Source organism: Oryx dammah, unplaced genomic scaffold (assembly GCF_014754425.2).
Source record: "Oryx dammah isolate SB20612 unplaced genomic scaffold, SCBI_Odam_1.1 HiC_scaffold_2, whole genome shotgun sequence".
Lineage (NCBI taxonomy): Eukaryota > Metazoa > Chordata > Mammalia > Artiodactyla > Bovidae > Oryx > Oryx dammah.
Window position 1 is genome coordinate 189,911,356 of NW_024070186.1, and position 27,942 is coordinate 189,939,297.

General features: G+C 50.3%; 1 protein-coding gene across 2 annotated transcripts in view; it reads right to left on the reverse strand.

Annotated features, from left to right (window-relative positions):
* Positions 1–12,064: 12,064 nt before the first annotated feature.
* CLIP2 (CAP-Gly domain containing linker protein 2) overlaps positions 12,065–27,942 on the reverse strand; it is a 75,627-nt gene continuing 59,749 nt past the window's right edge. For both annotated transcript variants that reach the window (XM_040260922.1, XM_040260913.1), the window contains 7 exons: positions 26,496–26,553; positions 23,736–23,819; positions 22,466–22,622; positions 20,789–20,948; positions 18,856–19,047; positions 18,279–18,341; positions 12,065–14,088 (listed from right to left, as the gene is read on the reverse strand). In XM_040260922.1, the coding sequence (XP_040116856.1) occupies positions 14,077–14,088; positions 18,279–18,341; positions 18,856–19,047; positions 20,789–20,948; positions 22,466–22,622; positions 23,736–23,819; positions 26,496–26,553 (726 nt within the window). In that variant the 3' untranslated portion in view covers positions 12,065–14,076. The remainder of the gene's footprint in view (positions 14,089–18,278; positions 18,342–18,855; positions 19,048–20,788; positions 20,949–22,465; positions 22,623–23,735; positions 23,820–26,495; positions 26,554–27,942) is intronic.

Below are 27,942 nucleotides of genomic sequence, written 5' to 3' on the forward strand. Positions count from 1 at the left end.
GCATCAACTGCAAATAGCATCCTGTGACTCCACCTGAAGGTAGTGTCTGGCTCCAGGTACTACCTGGAGGTAGGGGGTGGGGGGGGACCGTAAATCATTGAGAGGCACAGTTGGAAGGTGAACGTCCCAGCTGCCCCTGCTTGATGGGACGATCCTGAGGCATGAAGCCAGCCACAGATCTCAGAATGTTCTAAGCCCCAGTTACCCCCAAACTCACCTGCTCACTGACACACTCTTGACTCTTGACTGGCTCTTCTCCCTGTCCCACCCCATCACGGTCACCCTGGTTCACTTCCCAATCACTTGTACCCAAATCCTTGGGGAACATGAGCAAAGATGGCCAGAATCTCCTATTTCTCTCAAATTGACTCCTATTTAGGAAGCATCTGAGGAGGGTGGAAATGGCAGCCCACTCCAGTACTCCTGCCTGGAGAATCCCATGGACAGAGGAGCCTGGTGGGCTACAGTCCAGGGGGTTGAAAAGGGTCGGATACAACTGAGTCACTGTCACTGAGAAGGGTGGGGCTACAGAAGGCCCAGGGAAGAAGGATGTCTGAAATGATGATGAGACCCCCAGCAGTAAGCATCTGTGGTAAAAGGTTGCATCTTCACCCTTTCATTTATTCAGTTATCTCAACTGTACCTCAGTTCAGAGAAGATTCAAGGCCACTTTCAACAACACGTGTATAACACTCATGTCAGTTGGGTCACCCCAAGCCTTGTCAAATGACATCATGCCTTTGCAGTGGCTTGGACCTTAAGGCATGACTTTCCCCTCCAGTGGTGTATTCTGGGGCTCAGTGTGAACCTTGCTGGTTTGCTTCAAACCCCCCTGCTCAGACAAAACACATCCTTTCTGGTCTTTGTTAGGTACATGAGGGTAAGTTTCATGTACTGGGTTTTAATCTTTTTCTTATTGACTTGTAGGAATTCTTTATAATGATAGATCTCAATGCTTTTGTGTAAAAATTTAAAATGTTTAGCTATATGCACTGCAAATCTTTCCCCAAACTGAGTTAATGTTCACTTCTTTTCAATATTTACTGAAATAATTTGATTATTTATTAGAAGTTTTATATTTTAATTTAGTCATAGTTGTCAATATTTTCCTTTAACATTTGTACTGTTTGCATTTTTTTTTTTTTCAGAAAAAATGTCCTATGGCTGATTGTGTTGGTGGCCTCCAATATTAATTCTATCCTTCTGCCTTAGTAACAGAATTCCAGTTTTTAGCTGGACATATTGCCACTCAGCTTAAAGACTACATTTCCAGTCCTTTTCCCAGTTGGGTGTGGCCATTAGACTGATATCTGGCTGATGGTATGAGAGTGAAAGCATTTTGTGGGACTTCTGGGACATTTCCCTTCCCTACTTTCTTCATTCTGCCATCTAGAGTGTAGATATGATGTCTGGAGCTCCAGAAGCTGTTTCGGACTTTGAGGCAACCTCAGAACGGAAGCAACATACTGAATACGGCAGGGTAAAAGTTAGAAGCCTAATTCTTGGTATCACTGTGAACCAGTCATAACAGTTTTTCTGCTCTTGTTTAGTTTTGTTTCATTGCCTACGTCTAGAGTGATTATACCTGAGATATAAATGATATTAAATAAGAGAGAGTTTACTTAAGCCACTATTGCTTTGGGTTTTTCAAGTTGAATACACTTCCCTATCCTACATTTTCTTTTAAAAGTTTCACAACTTTACTTTCCACACATACTTCTTTAACTTGTCTGCAGTTGATTTTTGCTTATGTGGGAGGTGGGAATCTAATTTTATTCTTTTTCCATATGGACACCTAATTGTCCTAGCATCATTTATTGAGTAGTTCAAAACAAAGTAAAAGGTGTTTTGGAATACATTTAGTAAAAAGTTACTCAAGACCCACATAGATAGCATTGTAAAATTAACTTTGGGACACAAATGAAAAAAAAAAACACTTAAATGCAGGGGCTTCCCTGGTGGTCCAGGGATTAAGAATCCGCACTTGCACTGCAGAGGGGAAGGGTTCAATCCCTGATTAGGAAACTAAGATCTCGAAGCCCTTGAAGCTTGGCCAAAACAAACTGACAAAAAACACGTTGATAAATGGAAAGATACACCATGCATACAGATGGAAGGATAACCCATGGATGGGATGGTAATTCTCCCCTCAACTAATTTATAAATTCAATGCCACCCCTAATCAAATCCTAATGTAGGTTTTCAAGTTATATTTGCAAAGATAAACAAAAGCAGGTTAGGAAATTAGGGAAAATAAGAGCAGGAAAAGAAGGAAAAACCAGAGGTGATAGCTCTTGCAGTTGTCAGAGACGGGCCACAATTTCCCTGTGAATTTTTTGGCGTCCGATACACGGAGGGAAACATCTATTTTTATCCAAAAGGTAAAAGCAGACTACTTCCAAGCAGGAGATGTGGATTCAGCGCTTGGCTCAGGAAGATCCCCTGGAGGAGGAAGTAGCAACTGGCTCCAGTATTCTTGCTGGGAGAATCTCATGGACAGAAGAGCCTGGCAGGCTACAGCCCATGGGGTTGCAAAGATCTGGACACGACTGAGTGAGTAAGCAGCAATAATAACAAGGTAAATGCCATTGTTCCTGGGAACAGTGGAGACATTTAGGGGGTGACCGCTCAGGGGCACAGGGTTTCTTTGGGGGGTGATGAAAATGCTCTAAAATTGGTTGTGATGAGTCACACAACTCTGCAACTATATGAAAAACCATAGCACTTTAAATGGATGAGCTGTATGGTATATGAAATATATCTCAACAAAGCTGTTAAAAAAAAAGAGAGAGAACAAAGAAAAACACACAGTAAGGTGTCATACATGTGTGGGTGTGAGCCCTGAGGCTTCCAGGCTCTAAATAAGACCCCAAACTCAGTGGGGTAACTTGCAGAAATGGGTTGTTATCTAAAAGCCTTTAAAAACCCAGAGCACCTCCCAGAGTCGTGACCTGGGATGGTAGGTCTGAGCCCTCTGACTGCGATAATTAGCAGGCTGGCCGCCAGAACTGGTCTAGGCCCCCGGAAAAGTTACATCCTCTGCCTGCAGGAGAATGCTTCCTTTTTGGCTTTTTTTTAAGAAAAAATTTAGGGACTTCCCTCGTGGTTCAGTGGTTAAGACTTCTCCTTCCAATGCAGAATGTGTGGGTTTGATCCCTGGTTGGGAAGCTAAGATCCCACATGACTCTTGGTCCAAAAAAAAAAAAACCAAAACACTAAAAAAAAAAAAAAAAAAAAAAATTTGTAACGAATTCAATAAAGGCTTTACAAATTATTTAACATTTTTCTTGAGGTATTGCATACAGAAACATACGCACGACACAGCGTACAACATATTGGATTTCACAAACTGAATGCGTGCACGTAACCAGCACGCAGGGGGAGAAACAGAACTTTCCAGGCCCCCAGAAGTCCCCCATACCTCCCACTAGTCACACCCTGACCTCCAACAACATCGATTATTGTTGCAGGTTTTATTCTGTATACAAATGGGATTGTACAATATGCGCTGTTTTGCCTGGCACCTTTTAACAGATCTATTCCTTTTTTTTTTTAAACTGCCTACTATGCTTCTGTTCTTTGTTACTGGGGGTGAAGGGTGGGAAGGAGGTGAGACAAGCCTAAGGAATGAACATTCTAAGGGATCCTGGTGACCGGTGTTGGTCCTGGCAGGAAAGGGCTGGGGATGAGGAGGCAATCTAAGGGTGGCCTAAATCACGAACCCCAAAGATGATCTCTGTTCACAATAAATTCTGAGAGAGTCAGCTGCTCCTTGACCCTTGGCCCACCAGGAGGACCTTCACACAGCATCCCGGCACAGGACTACATGAATAGTGCCCCCTGGAGCCGTGTAACATGGTGGCTTGGCTTTCAAGCAGCCTTTTCAGAGAACAAGACTGGACCATCTGGGAAATGAGTGTGTCAGGGCAGCCTGGCGTAAAGCTGAGTCAGGTTCCTGGTGAAGACACTGTCTTGCCCCCGTCATCAGCTACTGGACCCCAGCATCAGTCCCCACTGAAGACCAGGGGGCATGGGTGGGCCCTCCCGCCCAGCATGGCCTCTGGGTCCAGCCATTCTCCTGGCAGAATCTGTTCTGACTCCAATGCTGTGGCATCAGGGACCACAGATTCTAAAGCATGCCGGCCCTTAATGAAAGCCTGGGTGGCCTGGCTTGAGATTTGAGGCAACCACGTGCTTCAGTAAATCAAGGTGACATTTGCAAAGAGGCTAGGGAGTCTCTCGAGTCTCTTGGAACCAGGTTTTGGGAAAAAGCAGCAGTGAACGAGGAGGGAGACGCACGGGGCTGCCTGAGGGGGCCTGCAGAACAGTCAGGGGAATGAGACAGTGAGTAGGGCCACATGGACTCTTGGGGTGAAGCAGAGGCCGGAGCCAGAAGTGGGGGAAGCAGAAAGTGAGAGCCTGGACTCAGCCATGTGGCCCGGGTTGGTCATCCCTCCGCCACTCAGGTCACTCCTATGACCTCCAGCAACCGTTTATTCTCCTTGCATCTCATCTGCTCACCTTTCAAACAGGGTTATGACAAACCTCGAACACCAGTGGCATAGGGTTTAATGAGGACGAATGCCGAGAAGATGAAGAAAACATAATCCCTGAGAAAAATGATGATTTTAAACTGAGACAATCAAAAGCCAATGAAGACGTAGAGAATTTTTTGAAATGAAAAAGAAAATGAAGATGACAGCTTTAAATTGTGTATATATAACACAAAGTTGTAATCAACCAGGAAATTGGGCTTAAAGGTTACCCTTAACGAGAGATGAAAGTTAAGAGGTTTAAAATTATGCTAAAATAAAGTGACAAAATGAATGTGATTTAAGATCGAAGATCAAAGCCTAAAGTCTGAGATTAAAAGATTAAACTTGGGAAAGGTAAAGAGGTAAAGAGTTTCAGAAGATGCAAACGACCACCCACGAGATAAAGAGAGTTTTTTCAAGGGAACGGGACCCTGGATGAAGTTGTGATTTTGAGAATGAAGACAGTGCTGTTTACCTTCTAAACAAGAAGTAAACTTGAAAGAGCACTAAGAGAAAAACTTTTTTAAAGGGAATAACATCAAAAAGCTTGGAGATTACAGATGTAGAAAATAAACTGAGATTTCAAGTGAGAGAGAACAAATAAAGAGACTTTTAAGTGGCTACATTTTTTATTTTTTTAAACACCTAGTATGCACAATCGTCTGGAGAAGGAAATGGCAACCCACTCCAGTATTCTTGCTTGGAGAACCCCATGGACAGAGGAGCCTGGCGGGCTACAGTCACATGGGGTTGCAAAGAGTCAGACGAGACTTAGCGACTGAACAACAACAACACACAATTGTACATTTATTTTTACTTGTTTATTTATAGTTGCCTGAGCTGGATCTCCACTGCTGCATGTAGGCTTTCTCTAGTTGTGGAGTGTGGGGGCTACTCTTCGTTACTGTGCGAGGGCTTCTCACTGCAGGGGCTTCTCGTGTTGTGGAGTGAGGGGTCTAAAATCTGAGGGCTCAGGAGTTGCGGCACTCGGGCTTAGTTGCCTGGCAGCAGGTGGGATCTTGCCAGATCAGGCATCAGGAACCCATGTCCCCTGCACTGGCAGGTGGATTCATAACCCCTGGCCACCAGGGAAGTCCCAAGGGCTACATGTTTTTAAACGGAGGGCAAACCTGGGAATGTTTGGAGCTCAAGGAAGATGACCGTGAGGAGGGAGAGGTTAAAGATTTAGGCGTGTGTCTCAGGGTGGGGATAGAGCCATTCGACAACTGTTTACTGAGCACCTGTTTTGTACAGGCACTGGGCTAAAAGTGAGGGAGATGGCTGAGCAATACACGCGGCCTGCCCCTGGGAGAGGCAAGTGACACACAAGTTCAGACTGTGGTCTCTGCCATGAGGGGGTGGGGAGCGTGCAGGGGGAGAAAAACATGTGTGTGTGTGTGTGTGTGTGCGCTTGGAATGGTTTCTCCAAGGCTGTGGGGTTTGAGCCAGGATCTGAGGGCTGAGCCGGGATGAGGGTGACGGGTACCTGGGGGAGGACCATGCGGGATTGAGGGATGAAGGATAAGAAGGGATGAACCTAATGATGTCTAGGGATACACACCCGGTTAGGGGGAAGATGAAGATGCCCCTGGTCAGTTTCAGGGTCGAGACTTCTGGGAAATCGGAGGCAAAGTGGTCTGCGTAGGTCAGAGGCCAGGGTGGTCGATGCAACCGGGAGAGGGAGGCTGTGAGGGGCGTCTAGACGGGTGTTGGGGAAGCCCTGGAGGCAGTGGGTCCTCTCTGCTGGGATACCCGAGGGAAAGAGCAGAAGCTTTGCCCAAGGTTCCAGAGAAGATTCTAGAACTAAGTCTCCTGTTATTCGCTCCATGCCATATTGTCTCCTAAATTTACACTGGGTCCCAAACTTCTTAATCAAGGCATTTTTCAGCCCCTCTTGGGGAGCAGGAGGGGGAAACAGAAAAAGTACCCCGAGCTGGGGCTGGCCAGGGGGACAGGATGGAAAAGTTGAGGATTCTCGGTCTAGGGGGCAGCTCCACGGAGTGGGGTAGGGCCTAGAGTGAGGAGGGGCACATTGAGACCCTAGGTCCTGCAGAGTGGGGAGGCCACAGTAATGCGAGGGGGGGATGGGTTAGCTTCTGGTCTGCAGGGTCCTAGTGATGGAATGAACGTCCACCCCGAGCTGGCCTTGGTTCCACCCAGATACTCGCAGAAAGGCTGGAAGCAAGACCGGGAGGCCACAGGGGCAAAGAGCTGTCGGGCCACACGCTGGGACGTCTGGGCCCGCATTGGGTTCTGGTTTGTGAATGTGGCCAGGTCTCTGGGCCTCAGTCTCCTCCCCGTTCTGGTAGTGGATTGATAGGCGGCGGTGAGAGGGCCGAGGGCGACACCTGGTGGTGACTTAGAAGCATCGCCGGTTTGGCCGGTAGAATGAGTCTCCAGGCAGTCAGGGGTGTGTGTTTCATCCATAGGTCAGTTTCACCCCCAGTTTCCTCTGGAGGAGACGGCCAAGACCTCCCAAACGATCTCAAGGGTCTGGCTGATGTCTCCCAGGGCAGGCAGAGTAAAGAGAGAAAGTGGGACAAGAGAAATCCCAGTTCCTGAGACCTGCTTTCTCCAGGAAACCTTGTGTTGGGGGAAGAGGATGTCACATTTGATCGTCACAGCAACCGCATGTGATGTATCCCAGTGTTCCTACCAAAGAGAGAGGGAAAAACGTGGCTCCGCGAGGTTCAGGGGTATGGCAAAGGTTATAAACCTGGTAAGTGACTGAAATTCAAAACCAGACGATCCAATTCTTTTTGTTTGCTTGGTGATTTTTTTTTGGCCATGCTTCACAGTATTCTTGCCTGGAGAATCCCATGGACAGAGAAGCCTGACGGGCTACAGTCCATGGGGTCGCAAAGAGTCAGGCACAACTGAGCGACTAATGCATATCGCGGCATGTGGGATCTTAGTTCCCTGATCAGGAATCGAACCTGGGCCCTCGGCAGTGAAAACAGAGTCTTAACCACTGGACTGCCAGAGAATTCCCCACACCGTCCAATTCTTAAGCCTGCTCAGGTTCTTTGCACGTCCCTGGGAGCCACTCTCCAAGGGCCAGTGCTGTGAACATCGGGGCAGAGGTGTCGTGGGGACACCCCGCTCCTCGCTGCAGTCCCCAGGGGGCTTAGTCCCAGACACTGCTGCTCCAAGTCTTAATCTTCCCAAAGATTAATGGCCCCTAGGAGAAGGGACCCAGAGAAATGCTCCCCCCATGCCTGCCCAACTCACCATTCCCAGCATTTCCCTTTGTGACCCTGACTCCTCACACTTGAGGACTGTTCTCCCCATGTACAGATGAGGACACTGAGGCCTTGCCCAGAGCTGCAGGCGAGCTGGGGTTCCAACAAAAGGCACTCCCAGTGGCAGGGCCAGGACAATGTGAACAACAAAGTAAATAGCAATTGTATTGGATAATAACACAAAGGACAGAATAATTATCTATGAGTCCACGAAGTGAAGTGAAAGTCGCTCGGTTGTGTCCAACTCTTTGCGAGCCCATGGACTATACAGTCCGTGGAATTCTCCAGGCCAGAATACTGAAGTGGGTAGCCTTTCCCTTCTCCAGGGAATCTTCCCAACCCAGGGATTGAATCCAGGTCTCCCACATTGCAGGCAGATTCTTTACCAGCTGAGCCACAAGCGAAGCCCAAGGATACTGGAGTGGGTAGCCTATCCCTTCTCCAGCAGATCTTCCTGACCCAGGAATCGAACTGGGGTCTCCTGCATTGCAGGTGGATTCTTTACCAATTGAGCTATTAAGGAAGCCCTATGAGTCCATAGCAAAATAAATAAATAGATAGATAAATGGGAGAGGAGAAACAACTCTTTCTTAAGGAAGAATTCTAGTCAATAAGTGGAGACAGAATAAATGGAGAACTAGAAAACCACTACCAGAATAACCACTACTAGTAATTACAGCAGGCAAGCTCTGCACACAGATGCAAAAATCAGTGGTGAGAGAATTCCCTGGAGGTTCAATGGTTCCAACTTCGAGCTTTCACTGCCGAGGGTGCGAGTTTGATCCCTGGTCAGGGAGCTAAGATGCCACAAGCTGTGCAGCATCGCCAAAAAATAAAAAGAAAAGAATCAGAGGTGAAACTTTAAGAAGAAAGGGGGGCATTTGCATAATCTCAAAGCATTTCCTCCAAAATAGTTATGAATTATAAATGGACAAAAGAGTAAGTTGATGGTGGAGAATCCTAGCACACATTACCTTAACCAAGTGATCCAAGGTAACCCTCACTGGTAATAAGACAGATGAAATCAGGTACCCCTGATATGGTGCCCCGACAGGGCACATCACCTTGGGGCTCCGTCTAATTCTGAGAAAACACCAAAGCAGGGGACATTGGGCGAGATAACTGTTGTGTGTTCTTCAAATGTGTCAAGGTTGTGAAAGACCAGGAAAGCCTGAGAAACTACAGACTGGGTGATGAATCCATGCCCGGTGGTATCCTAGTTGGAATTCCGGGACAGAACGGGAATATTTAGAAGAAAAACCAGTGAAATTCAAGTAAAGTCTGTACTTGAGTTCACAGTACCCTACCAATGTCAGTGTTCTACTTGGATCACAGTCCTGTGATCCAACAAGAAGTTAACAGGAGAGGAAGCTGGTAAAGGGTGTGTGGGAATTCTACCTACAATTCTGCATGGCTGATATTACCTTAACACTTCAAAGTTAGGAAAGTCGACCTAGGGGTGGTGTGGAGAAACCCTCTGTCTGGAGTGGCAGGCTCCCACCCACTCCCACCGTACCCGAGACCTGGCCCTGGGGGAAGCACCCTTGCTGCCTCTAAACTAGACTGTCCAGGGGCCCAGCAAGCCAGGGGTGGGGGCTCCCAGAGGCAGATGGAGAAGGAGCAACTTTTCTGCTTGGATGGGAGAGTATAGGAAACTACTGGGTGTAGCCTTTAACCTAAGGGCTTCTGTAGACTCAGACTCCACAGTGCACAAGATTGGTTTTATGGTCTCTATTTTACAGATGAAAACACTGAGGCTCACGGAAATGAAGCAACGCGCCTGGCCCGCAGTCAGGGGGTGGTGGGCTGGGCTGAACCCCAAGGGCGTCCAAGGCTTGGTCTCTTTCAGAGTGATGTGGTCAGAGATCATTCCCCCCTCCCCATGCCCCCGCCCTCCACCAGCTGAAGGGTTCCAGGCTCTCTCTTGGGCTTTGACTTTGTAGCCATCTCTCTGAAGCTGCCCACCCCCCACAGCTGCAGCCCTGGGGCTTCCTACCCACCTGCCCAGGCTCTGAGCACCCTGTGAGAAGGGCTCTGTGTGGCAGACTGTCGTCACCGCTTCACACCTAGTGGAGGGCCCCTCACCCTGCTTCAGGTGCCCTCCTTCCATCCTCCACCTTCTAGATGCCAAGCCCTGGGCAGACAAGGACTCAGGAAGTTCCTTTCGTGAGATTCAAGCCCTTGTTCACCCAGCCTCAGGTCCCATGCACTCTCTGGTGCAGTAAGGGCCAGAGACACCAGGCCCCTCTCCCTGCCCGTGACAGTCCCTGTCTGCCCCCTCTTCCTTCCTCCCTGCCACCCCTCACATCCTTTCTTCATAGCAGTTATTGTGGGGTTCCAATGACTGCTGGCCTGGGACCCATGAGTGGGTGGGGATCTCACTCTTCTTTGACCACGAGCCCCCAGCGTTTCCACCAAAGGATAAACTAGTCCCTGAAATGCTTTACCCTGGGGAGGGTGACCCATTCAGTGTAATGGGGACAGGGGACAGGGCCAAGCCAGTGCCTCGGGTAAAATGGGGAAAAAACACATAGGTCACAGTGGTGTTTGGTCTCAGAGGAAAGAATATTTCTGCAGAAGCTCTCTGAATTTCAAAATACTGGGATGATGAGTTCTGGAAAAATAGAGACCATTTATATTAGAGGCAGCGGAAGCCTAAGAATTGGGTGCTATTTAAATCCAGCCCCAGGACTTCCCTGGTGGTCCAGTGGTTAGGACTCTGAGCCTCCACTGCAGGGAGCTGGGGTTGGCTCCTTGGTCAGGGATCCCAGGGACATGCAAAGAACCTGAGCAGGTTTAAGAACTGGACGGTCTGGGGAATTCTCTGGCTGTCCAGTGTTTAAGACTCTGTGCTTTCACTGCCGAGGGCCTGAGTTCGATCGCTAGTAGGGGAACTAAGGTCTCACAAGGTGTGAAGCATGGTCAGAGCAAAGAAAACCAAAAAGAAAAAAGAATTGGACGGTCTGGTTTTGAATTTCCGTCACCAAACACCTCATGGTGCTGCACAGCAAAACAAACAAACAAAAAAAACAACAAAGAAACGAAAACAAAACCCAAAGACCACAAAACCCACCCCCAATCTGTCTTTGATGCTCCCAGGGAATGACCTACACAGCCTCCAATAGGCTACCTTGCCTTGGGTTCAGCCAATGGGAGGGGCCGACAGGGGTTCAGCCAATGGGAGGGGTCGGCAGAAGGCAGGGGCGGGAGTTGAGAGAGAGGCAGCTGCCATCCTCGGGCTTCCGAGGTAGCTGTTGGTAAAGAATCCACCTGCGATGCAGGAGACTCTGGTTCGATTCCTGGGTCGAGATGATCCCCTGGAGAAGGGATAGGCTACCCACCCCAATATTCTTGGGCTTCGCTTGTGGCTCAACTGGTAAAGAATCCGCCCGCAGTGGGGGAGACCTGGGTTTGATCCCTGGATTGGGAAGATCCCCTGGAGAAGAGAAAGGCTTACCCACTCCAGTGTCCTGTTCTGGAGAGTTCCATGGGGGGTCACAAAGAGTCGGACACGACTTTCACTTTCTTTTTTTCTCCTTCCCTACCGGGCCACACTGCCTGCTGGAGTTCTGTGTGCAGCTGAGTCCCTCGTGGGTCCCCGTCCACACCTGAGCACACAGGCCCTCCTTTTAAACTCATTCCCTCACTGCAGTCTCACTGCATCCTCCAGGACTCTGCTAACGCAGTGCCCAACAAAGGGCAAAGGGCTGGACACATTCAGCTGTTAACCTCAAGAGCCTTGTTTGGTCTCTATGGAGAGGGGTGGGGGGTGGGGGGACCCTCTATTGCACACCCTGCAAAATGACTATAAAGCTGGCAAAACAGTGACTATGTGACCTAAAGACATCTTACTGCAGGAGGCAGCATTAGCTATCTTAAGCGTTCTCACTGAACTCATCAAATTTGTTAGCTGATCCATCACTATTTTGTACAGGGGAGACTTCGATTTTTCCTTGTGGGCCCACTTACATCTCCAACAGATTCAAATCCAAACCCTCATGCCTCTCTGGCAGCCTTGCCCAGCTTCCACTGCTGCCCCCCTTTCTCTGGTTCTCTGCCGCTTTTGTTGAGCTCCCTCTTCTCAGACAAGGCAGCTCAGTTCCACACTTGTTCCACACCAGGCACCCTGAGGTCTTTATCAGCCATTCACATTTGAGTAAGAATTAGCTATCAGTCCACCAGGAGAACAGGATCAAGTCAGACTCCTGGCACCTGGGTGTTCATGAGCTAGGAGACATTGAGGGGAGGCCAGAAAGCCCGCAGAGAGAGAAACCGAAACTGCAGGGGTCCTGGACCTCAGTCACAAGCTTTATTGTCTCGAGCACGGACTCGCCACACTTCAACAATTCCACTTTGGGGAAGGGAAGGGGAGGGTGCAGGAGGGCTTGGGGAGGGGCACGGCTGAGCACACACTGGGCAGGCGCAGATGCTCATGGGGAAAGCGCTTGCCACCTGCCAGCCCATCCCGGGGGGCTCAGCTCCTCTCAGAGTGGGCTTTTGGCTGTTAGTAGACTAATCAGTGCCTCCAGTGGGCAGGGCACCTGCCTGATTTTGTTGGAAAGAGTAGTATTTGACTCTGGGTTAAGCCACTACAGCATTGCTTCTAGACCGTTGTTAATGAAACCGCATGCAAAAGCTACCGAAAGCCAACGGGGAGCAAGGAGGGGCCGATAAAACTAACTGGCTGCCCCCGGGGTGGGCTGCTTTGGGGCAAGGACGTGAAGACCACCCACCTGTACCTGGGAGCATTCAGGGGTGACCTGGGCACCACCTGCATACCTGTCCTGGTGCAACTGGGGAACACCATGCTGGCCCGTCAGGCACCCCCTCTACCCCTAAGGGGAGAGGCCCGTAAGCTGGGGGAGGTGGGGCAGGCCTCCACGGAGACGCTGCAGTGCAAGGCAACCATCTGTAGGTCTCCCGGCTCTAGAGGTGGGGCTTCGGGCAAACGCTGGCTTTCCCATCACAAACGAGGCTGGAGTAACTTGGCAGGCTTGAGGGGAGGTGGGAGATTTTTCTTCCCCAATCAATCCTTGGGTTCTTTTCTTGGCTACAGGAGACAGGACTTAAAATGCCCAGGCAGACGCCTCGTGCCACTGAAAGGGGGCTGTTGGGCTGTGTGTTCAGTTGCATGTGCATGGCCACGCCTCCCTGAAGGCTCACCCACGTGTACCTGGCTGATGCCGTGCGCGACGAGGCTGCAGGCACGTTCGTAGTGTGTGCGACTGCAGCCCTGCCAGGCCTGGGGCTGCATCCTGGAGCCCGAGGGTGAGCATCCACGTGGTCCGAGCATGACTGACTGCAAAGGTCCCACCCACATGGCATGTGTGCATGCGTGACCCCTCTGAGTGTGCCTGTGCCAAGGTCAGAAGGTGTATACGTCGGGGTCTGCATGGGTGAATCTGCCAGTAGGAGGCCGGTTTCAGAACATCGAGTCAAACCGGGGACAGCATATGACCTACCAGTCAAAGGGCTGGTTTGGGGCCTTCCTGCCCCAGCTCCAAGCCAGGTCTCTGGGGATGGGTGGGAGAAGAAAAGGGGCTTCCAGACTTTCCTAATACTGTGGCTCCTGGCCTTGGGGACCACCCTCCAGACAGCAGCAGCTTGGAGCTGCGTGTGCCCTGGGGTCAGAACGAAGGGCCTACCTCCCAGCACTCTGAACCTGGGGCCTTGCTGGGCAGACGGGCTGAGGGGAACTTGTACCACTGTTTGCAAGAGGCTCAGTGTGTGGGGACAAGAAGCCCTGGGGACTGCCTTAGTCTGGAAGAGGCTGCAGAAAAGTGGGTCTCCTCCTGCCTCCAAATGACCGGATTTCTCTCCTTGGTGCCTGAAGGGGAAGCTGGGGCCCTCCTCTGGCCCCTTCCTGGGACAATGGCTCTCGGGGGTCTGAGAGGGACCCCCAGGAGAAGGAGGGGAAGAAAAGGGAGTGGGGACATGCCCAGGGGCCAAGATGGTCCTCAGGGCAGCGCCTCCTGGGGAGAGGGGCCTGTTTGGATCACCCTGGCCTTCCCGAGCCAACTCCAGAAACTGCCAAGTGTCCAGGGTGTCCAGGCTGCAGGTCCCGGGGGCCCAGGCCAGGGCTGTACTGCTCTCCGTCGAAGGTCGTGCTTGAGGAAGCCTCCTGGTCCGGCAAGGGGGTCGGGGGTGGGGGATTGTCCATGGCCGTGGGTACATCATTGTTACAAACACTGTTCTCGTCTTCAAAGCGACAGTCCTGCCCCCTGCGTGGAGGGGGCGCCGCCGGGGCAGGCTGGAGGGGCTCTGGTCCGGACTGGGCCGCTCCATGGTGTCCCTTAGGGTCAGTGCTTGTCCTGCAGAGAGCAAGGGCTTGGTCAGCAAGGGTCTCATGAGGCCCAGGAGCAAGGGGCAGAGGGGGTGGGGCGGGGCTGGGGGAGGAGAGCTGGCTGGTGCCAGGTGATGGGAAGAGCAGCATGTGCAAAGGCCCCGAGGCAGGAGCACTCTGTGCTGAGTGTTTGGGGCACAGCGAGACAGCAAGCGGGGTGGGAGCAGTTTATGGGAAGTTGAAGGGAAGAGGCAAGAGCGGCAGGATTTACAAAGAGCTCCGAGGGCCTGTGTGGAGGCTGGATTCGAGGAAAGGAAAACTTGTGCTGAGACTCCAAGCCTCAGTTTTCACATCTGTAAACTGGGATGAACCCCATGTGCCTCGCAGGACAAAGCCACACAAAGGTCTGGACATCAACTTCCAAGGGGCCCGGTACGGGTGGCTCCTCTGCAGACACAACCCTGACAGGTCCTGCTATAGCTTCCTGCTTCCACCCTGCTCTCAGGTCTGGTGTGGGCTCCCCACCTCCCCACATCCATCTCTCTCTGCTTCTCCCCCCAAGGCCAGGCCCTCGGCAGATGCTGTGGCCAGGGTTCTCTGGTCTCCACGTGAGTGCCTGCAGCCATGGCTCCATCGGCTGAGTTGGAAGGACAAGCCTTCTTTCCTCCAGCTCAAGGTCGCACTGAAGCAAGGTCACACGAGGAGCCAGGGACAGAGCCTAATTGGGCTGGCACTTGGGCCCCAGGTGGGCTCTCTAACACTGCAGGCGAATGACAGGAGCTAACTGTGTGGTGTGGGCCACCAGACACCCCCTTAATACAGAACCCAGCAAAACACATTCCCAGCAAGGGAGTCAGGCCCATGAAAATCCTGGGAAACCAATTTTCCGCCCACAATTTTATAAAACGTAGACTTTACAGAGACTGCTTAAGAAAGAGAGAAGATGCAACAGTTAAAATATTCCATTGAAAAAAACCAGGAGGTGAAATTGAATACTAGAGCCTGCTTTGTTGTTGTTCAGCCGCTAAGTTGCATCTGACTCTTGTGACCCCGTGGACTGCAGCGCAACAGGTTTCCATGTCCTTCACCATCTCCCGGAATTTGCTCAAACTCACATCTGTTGAGTTGGAGCACGCCATCTACTCCATTATATAATTTAGGGACTTTCCTAGCAGTCCAGTGGTTAGAATTCCACCCTTCCACTGCAGGGGGCCAGGTTAGATCCCTGTTTGGAGAACCAAGATCCCACAAGCAGTGTGGTATGGCCAAAAAAGTTAAAATGAAATAATTTACATGCTACTTTGCAACCATCACAATAAAGACAGCTCAGGCAAGATTCACAGACTGATGATGAATCCAGGGGGCATTTGAGTCAGGAACTGAGAATTCACAAGGTCTTCCAGGGTCTCCACTGAATATTCATTCAGAAAGAACCAGTAACCATACAGCAGGGGTCAGACAACACCTTGACCAGGTGATTAAGATTTACACCTGGAATGAAGGGCAGATGGACATCAGGTGCCCCAGTCGTGATGCCTGGAGAAGAACATGACCTTGATCGAGTATTTCAGCCTGAATTGCAGAACCCGGCTCTAATCACCCCAAAGGACAGTCAAACCTCAAAGGAGGAATCTTCTATTAAACAAAGAGGGAGGGATTGTGTTTCAAAAATGCCAATGTCATCAAAATCCAAGCGAAATGGAGGAAATGTTCCAGAGGCAAGGAGAGTAAAGAAGACGTAACAAGTAAACGCTACGAGCCTCATTAACTTTTAGACTGGATCCTGGACTGGGGCAGGGAGAGAGCCGTGAAGACACGCCAGGGTCAACTGAAGAAAACAGGTAGGGAGTATGATCAGCTCTATTAACAAATCTCACAACAGCATGACATTTGCTGAGACTGGTAACTGTACTGTGTTTATGTAAAATCATGCCCTGTTTCTCGGGGAATGCAGACTGAATATGCAATTATACTCAAATGGTTCAGAAAAATATTACATGCATATAACACACATCTACACACAGAGAACAAAAAGTAAAGCAGATAGGGCAAAATCTTAACCATGTGCTATGGGGGAAAGGAGAGCTGTTGCTCTCGGTGCTGTTTAGGTTCAGTTTCTATCTGTGTATAGGTACTTATGGGCTTCCCTGCTGGCTCAGTGGTAGAGAATCCGCCGGCAAGGCAGGAGACACAGGTTCGATTCCTGGGTCAGGAAGATCCCCTGGAGGAGGGCATGGAAACCCCCTCCAGTATTCTTGCCTGGAGAATCCCCATAGACAGAGGAACCTGGCAGGCTGCAGCCCATGGGGTCGCAAAGAGTCAGACACAACTGAGCAAGTAACACGGTCACTTGCATAGTTATTTATTTATTTGGCTGCACCAGGTCTTAGTTGCAGCAGGAGGGATCTTAAGTCTTCACTGTAGCCTGTGAGGTTTTCTTACTGTGGCTTGTGGGATCTAGTTCCCCAAGCAGGGATCGAACCGGGGTCCCCTGCACTAGGAGCTTGGAGTCTTTGCCACTGGACCACCAGGAAAGTCCTTCTAGGTGTTTTTTTTTTAATTCTTGTAACTTTTTTGTCTATTAAAAATTATTTCTAAGTAAAAAGAATGTATAGGGACTTCTCTTTTGCCTTCCAATGCAGGAGGTACAGGTTCGATTCCTGGTCAGGAAGCTAAGATTCCACATGGTTCAGGGCCAAAAAACCAAAACATAAAACAGAAGCAATATTGTAACAAATTCAATAAAGACTTTACAAATGGTCCAAATTTAAAAAAAATCTTAAAAATACAATTATAAAAAAAAGCATGTACATATGTCAACTATATGTGTTAGTCTCTCAGTCATGTCTGACTCTTTGCGCCCCATGGACTGTAGCCCACCAGGCTCCTCTGTTCATGGAATTCTCCAGGCAAGAAAACTGGAGTGGGTTGCTATTTCCTTCTCCAGGGGATCTTCCTGACTGGGGATCGAACTTGGGTCTCCTGCGTTGGCAGGCAGATTCTTTACTGTCTGAGCCACCAGGAATAAAAAATTAAAAAAAAAAAATTAACATGTACATAGATTTACAGACATATATACACACACATAACAATCTTTGTTATTTACAGGAGTTTTGTTCTATAGAATCAGACTGTCATGGAACCAGCAAAAACTGAACCATTGCTCTCAGTGGAAATACAAGGTTCCTGCAAATCTCTGATCTGACGCTCATCAATCGATCAACAGGTAACCATGTTTCATGCGTGCTTCTGTTTAAAACATTTCACTGAATATGTGTTGTTGACTCATTAATAATGAACTCAAGGCCAGCAGCACTATAACTCATGCCTGAGTGGAACTTCTCTAAAGTATTTTCTGGAAGGCACATTGCAGCCTTCCTGCACTTAGGAACTAGACGGCTCTTCTAGAACACAAGATGACGCTTGGGGGCCATTTTAAATAGTGGAAGTCACCAAGAAAAAAAGCATGAAAATGTGAGAAACGTGTCACCAAATAGACCGTGAAAAGGACACTTGTTGGCAGAATGTTTGTACAAGCACGCTGCTTTGTACAAGCTCATCTGGGAACATGCCATGTCTCAGGCGATTACATTTTTCTCTACTCTGCATGTGTCCATGAATGACCACGAAAGTGCTGCCAGTGTGGCGTGTGGGGTTACAGATACATGTTACCAAGCAGGTGAGTTTGCAAACGGCATAGTTCGGACTGACTGTACATGTGGACATACATACACACACGCACACATGCATGCTTAGCAAAGTAATGTCAGCTTTGCTCATCTCTGGGTAGAAGAGCTACTGGTGAGGGTTTTTTTCTGGCCACGCTGCACAGTTTGTGGGATTTTAGTTCCCTGACAAGAGATCAAACCTGTACCCCTTGGAGTGGACGTGCAGAGTCCTAACCACTGGACCACCGGGGGATGTTCAGTGTTTTCTTCCTTATGTATTTTGAATTTTTTCCCCAAAGTTTCCCCATATTATTTTATAATAAAAGGTTTTTTGGAAAGGGGAACAAGGTTAAAAAAGCAGGATGGGAACTGATTTAAGTTTGGCTCCGTGGCCGCGCCCGGCCCCCCAATGAGTAGCCCAAAGGCTCTTGCAAAATGTGTCTTTGTACTTTTGCTGCCTTTTCAAAGTTTCCTCTCCGGAGAAGTCAGCCTGTAAGTGAGGGCCGTGGGAGTGACAGAGCAAATCCCCCCGGGGACAGGGTGCCCTTACCTCTTGTTTGTGGGCCTTGTCTTGCTGGTGGATGCCGTTTGCAGAACCGGAATTGCCAATGGCCTGTTAAGAGTCAAGGGCGGGAAGCTGAGCAAGGTGCCCCAGCCAACATTTCCCGGTTCGTCCACTAGATGGTGGGGTCTTCCCGACAGGACCATCGCAGGCTCTGAATTCTGAGTGTGTGTTTCTGAGTGCTAAGTCACTTTAGTTGTGTCCAACTCTGTGTGATCCCATGGACCATAGCCCACCAGGCTCCTCTGTCCATGGGATTTCCCAGGCAAGAATACTGAAGTGGGTTGCCATGCCCTCCTCTAGGGGATATTCCCTACCCAGGCATCGAACCTGTGTCTCTGGGTCTCCTGCATTGCAGCTGGGTTCTTTACCACCAGCCCCACCTGGGAAGCCCGGCACTCTGAGCAGACCCCATCAAAATGGGGAAATCTAGGCTCTCGGGGCAAGGCTGCATCTCCGCCCTTCGTCTGAGCTCCTCGGGATAAAGCCATGGACCCCTCGGGCTGGGACTTCCAGGGGGCAAGGCTGAGGCTCTCCCCCCAGACCCGGGGGGCCCCCAGTTCACCTGGGACTTGTCGGGGCAGCTCCTCATGGCCTCCACGAGCCTCTCCACCTGCTGAGCCTGGTCCAGCGCGTCCCTCAGCGCGTCCTCCGTGCTTATCAGCTGGTGCTGCAGCCGCAGGAGCTCCGGTGCCGAGGATGAGGACGGGTCGATGAGGGAGTATCGCCTCTGATCCGATAGGGACTTCTCTTTGTCCTGGAAGCAGCAGGAGAGAGGACGAGCGTGTGTGTGTGTGTGCGTGCGTGTGTAGAGAGGAAGAGTGTGTGTGTCTGTGCGTGCATGCATAAGTGTGTGTGTGCGTGTACGTGCTGCGGGAGGGTGACCTCTTCTCTGGCAGGAAACTCATCTGTCCCACGTCATCTCTGGGTCAGGCCTGGGCATCACCAGGATGCCCCTCAAGCCTCCTGCCCTCACCTGAGGGTCCCTACGGAAGCATCTTTCCTGCTCACGCCCTGGATGCCCAGGTTCTATCAAATGCTCCATGTTTTCCAAGTCTCCAAACCTAGGGCCCCTCCCTCTCCTCTTTCCTTCCGGTATCCCCCCAACTCCCTCCACACTGTCTTACATGGGTCCTTCCTCTTCAGCCCTAGACCACCCACAGCCTCCTCCCCTGCACCCCTCCTCAGAACCCCCCACTGCCCTCCTCAGTAGGACATTCCTTCCTTTCCCTTAGAAACGCTCTGCAGCTGACCCCGCCCACCACGGTACCGGAGATGGGCAGACCACAAACCCTCCCTGCACTGCCCTCCTTGGGCGGGTGCTTCTAGGTCCTTCTGCTCTGCTCCGATCCTCTACCCAAGCCTCCTGCTCCATCCGAACCTGCCTCACTTCAGGAGGTTTCTAACCACCAAGCCCATCCCTAGTTCGCTGTGGTGCTGGGGATGGTACATGGTGGGCAGGGGAGAGGCTGGTCACATGTAAACTTGACCAGCTTGTGGTTCATGGAGAAGACGTGGCTCCGCCCCCTCCATGCAGCTCTGGGAAAGTTTTGGAATCAGAACTCCCAAGGCCCCACCAGCCCCGGGGTCTTGGTTTCCAAGCTACACCCAGGCTCACAGCACCATGAGGACCACAGAGGGGTCTGTAACCACTCTCTGCTGCGCAGACTTGCCAGGACTGAAGGGCTGCAGGGCAGCTGGGCCCGGTGGTCCCCACGCCCACAATCTCAGCGCAAACAGAATAATGGACATCCCCTCCCTTAACTCTGCAGGTCTAAGGCTGCTCCTGTGGCAGCAGCGGGTCCTGGGCTCTCCTCCTGCCTGTGAGGCCCCTCTTCTCCCATCTCCTCCACTGTGGCTGAACTCCTGTGGCTGGGCGGGTGGGCAGTGAGGGGCTTTGGAGCAGCTTCCCCTGACAGCAAGCCTGTCCTCCTGGACCTAACCTGTCCACATCGTGGAGTTGACCAGGCCCAGGAACCGGCCACAGGGTAGTCTTGAATGCTGACCAGTGGGTGATGGAGTGGGATGATTCTGTCCTGTGCTACGAGTCTACCCCACCTGCACTTCTGGGGACTCCGCTCAGTCAGGCCTCTGTTCCCCTCTCATCCCTGAGATGGATGCATGAATCACCACTGCAGGACCCTGAACAAGGAGCTGGCTTCTGGTTGATTACTTCCCTGGATGGGGAGCTCACTACCTGGCGGTAGGCCACCCCACCTCTGAACTGGTCAGATTCTTAGGGAATCTTCTTTTGCATCGCATCACCCAGACAGCCACACAACCAGCCATGATGTCTACAAAAGGGGCCTCCCGTGGCCCTTCCACCAGCCACACTGCTGACCCTGCCAGTGGTTCTAGGGGGATTTTGAACCCTCACTGTGACTTGGCAGTCCCTGGGGTGGCTCCAGGAGGTCACCAGTCTCCAAGCCCTGAATAGCAGGTTGCCCCAGCCCCTCCCTGGTGTCCCCTATCCCCAGGCTGCCCCCTTCCTCACGTACCAGCCCGGTCAGCTTTTCCCGCAGGCCTCGGATGTCATCCTTGAGTTTCTGCTCCTTGATCCGCCACTCAGCCTTGTGGACCTCCCGGCTCAGGTCCCTCTCAGGCCCCGGGGAGTGGCGATTGGCCTCCAGAAGCAATACCCGCAGTTCGTTTAGACTCCTGTAGGGGGTGGGGGTGTACAGAACAGCAGTCAGTCTGGGTCCCTCAGCTCTCAGCTCCACAATTAGCCAGGTGCCTGAGACTGGCCATCCAGAGGGGACTACTGGCTACCAAGACACAGCATCTATGCCGGGAGAAGCCACAGAGGAAGCACGAGGCTTGAAACCATTGGACCACAGCTGGAACCCAACAGTCAAGAGGACTCAGCCTTTCTTAGAATTTTTTTGAAGTTTTTATTTTTTTAAAGAGAATATAATATTTGTTTAATTAAAAATAGTACAGAAGTAGAAATATAATGTTGTATACACAAAACTTATATAATATTATAAATAAATGTAACTTCCATAACATACCTTTTATTTACTTATTTTAAAAAATATTTATATTTTTATTTGGCTGCATCAGGTCTTAGCTGTGGCCCACAGGCTTAGTGGTTGCAGCACACAGGCTTAGCTGCTGTGCAGTTTATGGGATCGTAGTTCCCCGACTAGGGATTAAACCTGTGTCCCCTGCAGTGCAAGACAGATTCTTAACCATTAGACCACCAGGTAAATCCCAATAAAATACATTTTTAAGATAATAATAAAATTAACTTAAATAAAAAATAAAGCATTTTTCCAAGAGAGCTCATGGGGCAAGACATTTTAAATACCTGATATCAAGTAAGTTTTATTTCCTACGTCAACTCTTAATTAACTGGCAGTAGCTGCCTGGAATACTGTGGTGAGACTGATTCTGAAGTCACATCTGGACTTTGCAGAAAAAGAGTGCAGTGATCAATTAGCAATGTCTCCCATGGGCAGAGGCTGGGAAAAAAGGACAAACCCCTTTTAAGTTCCTCCCCTTGCCAGAATCTACTTTAGAGGAGGGGAAAACTCCCTCTCTAGGTGGCCATGGGTAGTTAAAAGAATAAAGTAAAAGTTCGCTGGCACTGATCCTTTCGCTTTCTTCCTTCTTCCTGCTCTGAATGATGGCAGGTGATGGCTGGAGCTTCAGCAGCCACCCTGCAACCATGAGGAAGAGTCTAATAGAACCCAAGGGAGCAAAGGTGTTGGCATTGGTACCTTGAGCCACTGAACCAAATGACAGCTGTAGCTACCTCCAGATTTCTTGTTATGTGAGGAAAATAAATCTCTACTTGTTTAATCTGCCAACACATTTCTAGCTGATCTCCCACTCCCATCCTAAGTACCAAAGAAGCAAGGAGTGGCTCATGGTAGCCTACATCAACCAAGGAGGGCTTCAGGGAAGAGGAGGTGGCAGTCCTCAATAATTTTTAAGAGTTTCAAGGGGTCCCCAAAACCAAGATATTTGGGAACCACTAATCTCTCCTATGAGCTCTGCTTGGAGAACTGTGTTAAGAAGGATTCTGAGGCTTCGCTGGAGCTTAGCAGCAGACAGTATGGTGATCTCTGGTGATGCCAGTCATCTGTCTATGCCTCCAAAAAAGACTGGGTACTATTAGCTGGGTGGAGTGAGGGTCACGCTGGTCTAATCACCGCCCACAACTGACTCACCGCTCCTTCCGGAGCAGCTCCTGGCTGATGAGGACCAGCTGGCCCGAGGCATCATGGGTCTTCCGGGACACAGCCTCCAGCTCCGCCTCCAAGCGCCGCTTCTCTTTCTGGAGGGTGTCCACCTTCTTCTCGCCCGACCTGCACTTGCTCTCCAGTGCTGAGGCCAGCCAGCAGGGCAAGAAGGGAGAGGGTTGGGATCGCCACAGGAACCTGTTCCACCCAGGGGCCAAGGCCCGGGCAGGCAGCAGGCTTTCCCGGGGAGAGGGGGGTGTTAACAGGGACACACTCCACTGAGCGGACCTCCCTCGTCCTGCAGGGCCAGGCAGCGAGGGGCCGAGAAGAGCTACTTAGGAAAAGCAGCCACGGCCCCCACACAGCAGCCGGGCCCTCTGGTGTCGGGAAAGCAGTCCAGCCATCGAGAGACAGGGGCATTTACAATGTAGCCTGGACGAGCGAAATCTACTTCACCTTGGCTCGGGAGGAACCGGGTCAACTGACCTTTGTCGGGACCCATTAAGCCACGTGAACGTGATGGGGAGTGGAGAGAACGGGGGGGTAAGAACCATTTCCCAGGATGGGGGCTGGCTCACGGGCACCACCACTGGCATGCTGGTGGACCAGAAGCACGGCCAGTTTGTCACCAAGTCATAGATTCCTGGCCCCCTACCACTGCCCCCGCCCCACCAGGCTACCCTCTGGCTTCATCCCCATTTCCCTTGAGCCTTGGCTTTTGCTGCAGCCAAAGTCCTTCCCCTTCCAATTCTGAAATCCCGGTATTTCTTCCAGGGGCTGGTGCCCAAATACTATACCAAAAGGCAGAGAGATTGAAACCCAGGGGTCTTCAAGCCCAGAAAGAGAGAAGTTGTGATGCAATTGCAGAACACAGGGAACAGAGGCCTGGCTCTGGGGAGAGAAGGTGGCTGGGGTCCCCCATTTGTTTTTTGTGTCTGTGCCATTCGGCCTATGGGATCTTAGTTCCCCCACCATGGATCAAACTACTGACCCCTGCATTGGAAGCGCAGAGTCCTAACCACTGAACCACCAGGGAAATCCCTGGGGGCCCCACTTATATCACGGATGAACCGTGGGCGACCGCTGCCCCCTCACTGCTGCCCAGGTGGAAGTCCAGTGCAGGCCACCTGGGCCAGGCTGACTTCTCGAGGCAGAGTGGGGAAGGGTACCCTGACCAGCGTCCTCTCCCCCTCCCCCACTGGACTGGCACGTGGCCCAGTGAAAGCCCCCACATCTGCCCGGAAGGAGGGAGACTTACCACTTACTTGGGCCCTGAGCATCTCGGTCTGAGATGTTAAGGCTGTCACCTCTTTGTCCCTCTTGTTCAGCTTGTCCTGCAGGCCTGGGGAGAAGGGAGAGATGAGGGGCCATCAGTACCCCAGAGCCAACACTGCAATCTGGTGGATGAGGGGGGGTGGCCCTCCCATCCAAACCCTAAAATGACATCACATTTGGCCTCCAGAGTCCAAGTTCTTTCTCAAGACAGTCGACCTTCTGGGTGAAGTTAAAGTTGCTCAGTCGTGTCTGACTCTTTGCAACCCCATGGACTATACAGTCCATGGAATTCTCCAGGCCAGAATACTGGAGTGCATAGCCTTTCCGTTCTCCAGGGGATCTTCCCAACCCCGGGATCTAACCCAGGTCTCCTGCATTGCAGGCAGATTCTTTACCAGCTGAGCCACAAGGGAAGCCTGGGTAACCCACCCTGAAGAAGAGATGCCAGTGTTGTATGGTCTTGAGCAACTTAACTCTTAGACTCTTAACTTCCTCAAGTGAAAAATGGGGCTAATAAAGGTGCTCACGTCACCTGGCCACATGCATTCACTACTGGATAGCCCAGGACAGTCATGAGAAAGATGCAAGGAAAGTTCTGGAAATGTATTAATTTTATGTATGTTAATTTATAAATTCAATGTGATGCCAGTAAAAATGCCAGCCAGACTGTAATTTTTGTGGAACTAGATAAGCTAATTCTAAAATCAATTGGAAAAAAAATTTTTAATAAGTAAATAAAAATTTTAAAAAAGGAAAAATATTTAAATAAAAATAAAGTCACTTGGAAAAATAAGCAAGATCAGCCAAGAGAATTTGTCCAAAAAAAAAAAACTTCTTCAAATAATTAAATACACAGTTACCACGGGTGTGCGTGCTCAGTTGCTGAGTCATGTTCGACTCTTTGTGACCCCATGGACAGTATCCCAGCAGGTTCCTCTGTCCATGCAATTTTCCAGGCAAGAATACTGGAGCGGGTTACCATTCCCTTCTCCGGGGGATCTTCCCGATCTAAGGATCGAACCTGAGTCTCCTGCATTAGCAGGCGGATTCTTTACCTCTGCACGACCAGGGAAGCCTGCAATTACTATATAATTTAACAATTGCCCTCCCAAATATACACCCTCAAAGAGTTGAAAACAGGAACTCAAGAAGTATCCCCACATGCACACTTACAGCAGCACTATTCACAACGGCTGAAAGGTGGAAGCAACCCAACTGTCCATTGACAGGTGAATGGATAACAAAATTGGGCGTATGCATACAATGGCCTATTGGTCCCACATGGGAATGAAGCACTGACCCGTGCTATAACGCGGATGAACCTTGAATATATTATGCGAAGTGAAATAAGCCAGACATAAAAGGCCACATGTTATATGATGCTATCTATATGAAATATCCAGAAGAGGCAAATCCATAGAGACAGAAAGCAGATTAGCAGTTGTCAGCAGCTGCAATGAGGGGAAAATAAGAGAATGACTGATAATGCATATGGGGCTTGCTCGTGGAGTGACGAAAAAGTTTTGGAACTTGACAGAAGAGATGATTGCACAACACTCTGAATATATCAAAGCCCCTGAATGGTTTGCTTTAAAATGGTTGATTTTACTTAAATTATATCTCAATTAAAAAAAGATGGGAGGGGGGACTTCCCTAGTTGTCCAGTGGCCAAGACTCCATGCTCCCAAGGCAGGACACCTGGGTTTGATGCCTGGTCAGGGAATTAGATCCCATATGCTGCAACTAAGACTCAGCAAAGCCAAATAAATTAAAAAAGAATGGCTGAGAGAATTTTGAAAAAAAAAAAAAAAAAAACAGAGCGGAAGACTAAGCCTTGCCAGTAACTGAAATATAAACGAAGCTTCAAAATACTGTAAAAGTGGTGCATGAACAGACAGATGGGTCACTGGGAAGGAATAAAAAATCTAGAAAGAGTCAATTACCTGATGGAATTTAAAGACGGTAAGTTTGGTTCATGCAAATCAGTGGAGACAGGGAGATGAGGTTTTTAAAAACGGTACTGGGGTAAGTGGGCACTCTTGGGGAAAAAAATAAACGTGGATCCTTACCTCATACCTGGAGTAAGAATTCTACATGAATCAGAGATTTACACAGAAAAAGAATAAGCCCAAGATCCCAAAAACAAAGATTGATTTTTAAAAATCTGCCTGGCAAGGGACTTCCCTGGTGGTCCAATGGTTAAGACTTTGCCTTCCAATGCAGGGTGCGTGGGTTCGATGCCTGGTTGGGGAACTATATTGTAAAACTTTTTAAATGGTCCACATCAAAAAATATCTTGAAAAAAAGAAAAATAACACCAAACACACTATCAAGTTCTCAATAAACAGCCTTCGCCCTCCTCCTGTGGGGGTGAGTGGTTGGTGCACGTGGCAGGCAGCTCTCGTATGTGTGTGCCAAGTCACTTCAGTCGTGTCCAACTCTTTGTGATTCTATGACTGTAGCCCGCCAGGCTCCTCTGTCCGTGGGATTGTCCAGGTAAGAATACTGGGGTGGGCTGTCATCCCCTCCTCCTGTGGATCTTCCCGACCCAGGGGTTGAACCCATGTCTCTTACGTCTCCTGCATTGGATGGTGGATTCTTTACCACTAGTGCCACCTGGGAAGCCCAGGCAGTTTTCACCAAACACCAGATGACGCAAAACAAAGTCGAACCGAGCTTGGAGGCAAAACCCACCAGCATTTCCCCAAAGCCCCACATCCCGCCCGGCCCAGTGGCCACTCACCCTCCACGGTCTCCTTCATCCTGATCTTCTCCCCTGAAATGTCGTTGGACTCAATCATCTGAAAGGAGAGCCCTGTAAGGGGGATGCTCGCCTCCCCATCTCAGTCCCCAACCCCAGCCAGCCCACGTCTTCCCAGCTCAAGGAGACTTTCATGGACTTGCTGTAGGAGGGGACACAGGTGTTCTAAGTCTGGCTTCCCCGACAAGAGGACCCCCTCTCTGCCCTCAGGGGCCCCCAAGGCTGCTTACACAGCATCCATGGGATCACTGCCTGTCCTTTCCTGTTTGCAAATGTCTAATATAAACAGCTGTCTCCTTCCTGGGGACACCTACAGAGATTGGTCCTGGGACTCTGTTTCCACCATTATCCAGAGGCAAGACTCCCAGCCTCGGTTTCCCATCCATAAAACAAGAATCGACAGCCACGGGGCAGCACATGCAGAGCATGCCCAGAGATAGCTCCCAGAGGGACTTCAAGAAATGCTACTTTCTTTCTCTGTGTGCGTGCATGCGTGCTAAGTCATTTCAGTCATGTCTGACTCTGCGCGACCCTATGGACTGTAGCCCGCCAGGCTCCTCCCTCCATGGGATTCTCCAGGCAAGAATACTGGAGTGGGCTGCCATGCCCACCTCCAGGGGATCTAACACTTCCTTTAAAAAACAAACCCAGAAGCAAAGAAGCAAAAAATCAACTAAGAAAAAAAAAAAATCTGTGTGGCAAACATCAACAGGCTCCTCCCTGCTTCTTGGCAGAAATTTCTGGCTTCCTGCACAAGCGAAACTGGCCGTACCCTGAGCCTGCAGTTTGCCAGACCCTAGCACTATGTATCAGGGCAGCGCAGAGTTGAGCAGGCAGTCACCTCCATCCACCTGCCCCTCATACCTCCGCTCATACATCCCCAGCCCTGCTTCAGCCAGTCTGTTGTGATTAACAAAGCCGCCTAGGTCTTTATTTATACACATTGCAGGGAAAACGAGGCACACATTAAACTTAAAAAAAAAAAAATTCCCGTACTTACACACGAGAACAAAAATCAAGTTGTCCTTGAACTTAAACCTTTGAATCTGGAGGGCATGTGGGTCCAGACCAAGGTCCCACATGTGTGGAAATCAGTGGGCGTTTCTAAGGTCACCACCCACTCCCTGGGGTGAGGTCTGTGACAGAGGGGCAACAGGCCACCCTGTGGAACCACAGCAACCGCCAACCTCCCTGCTAAGGGAGTCCAGGCCCTAGGGCCCCAGGCCTGACCGCCCCCTGCCCTGAGCAGCCAACCAGGCCATGTGCACACAGCTAACCTGGGGCTCTTCTCCCCTCTGCCCAGCATCCTGGGAGGGCATTTGCTAACAGGGGCTCCCGCCTGGGAGAAGGGGGCAGATGGCCGGTGCAGTGGGGCCTCAAGGCATGATACAGGCAGGGCTCCTTTTACAAAAAAGGCACCCCCGGTGGA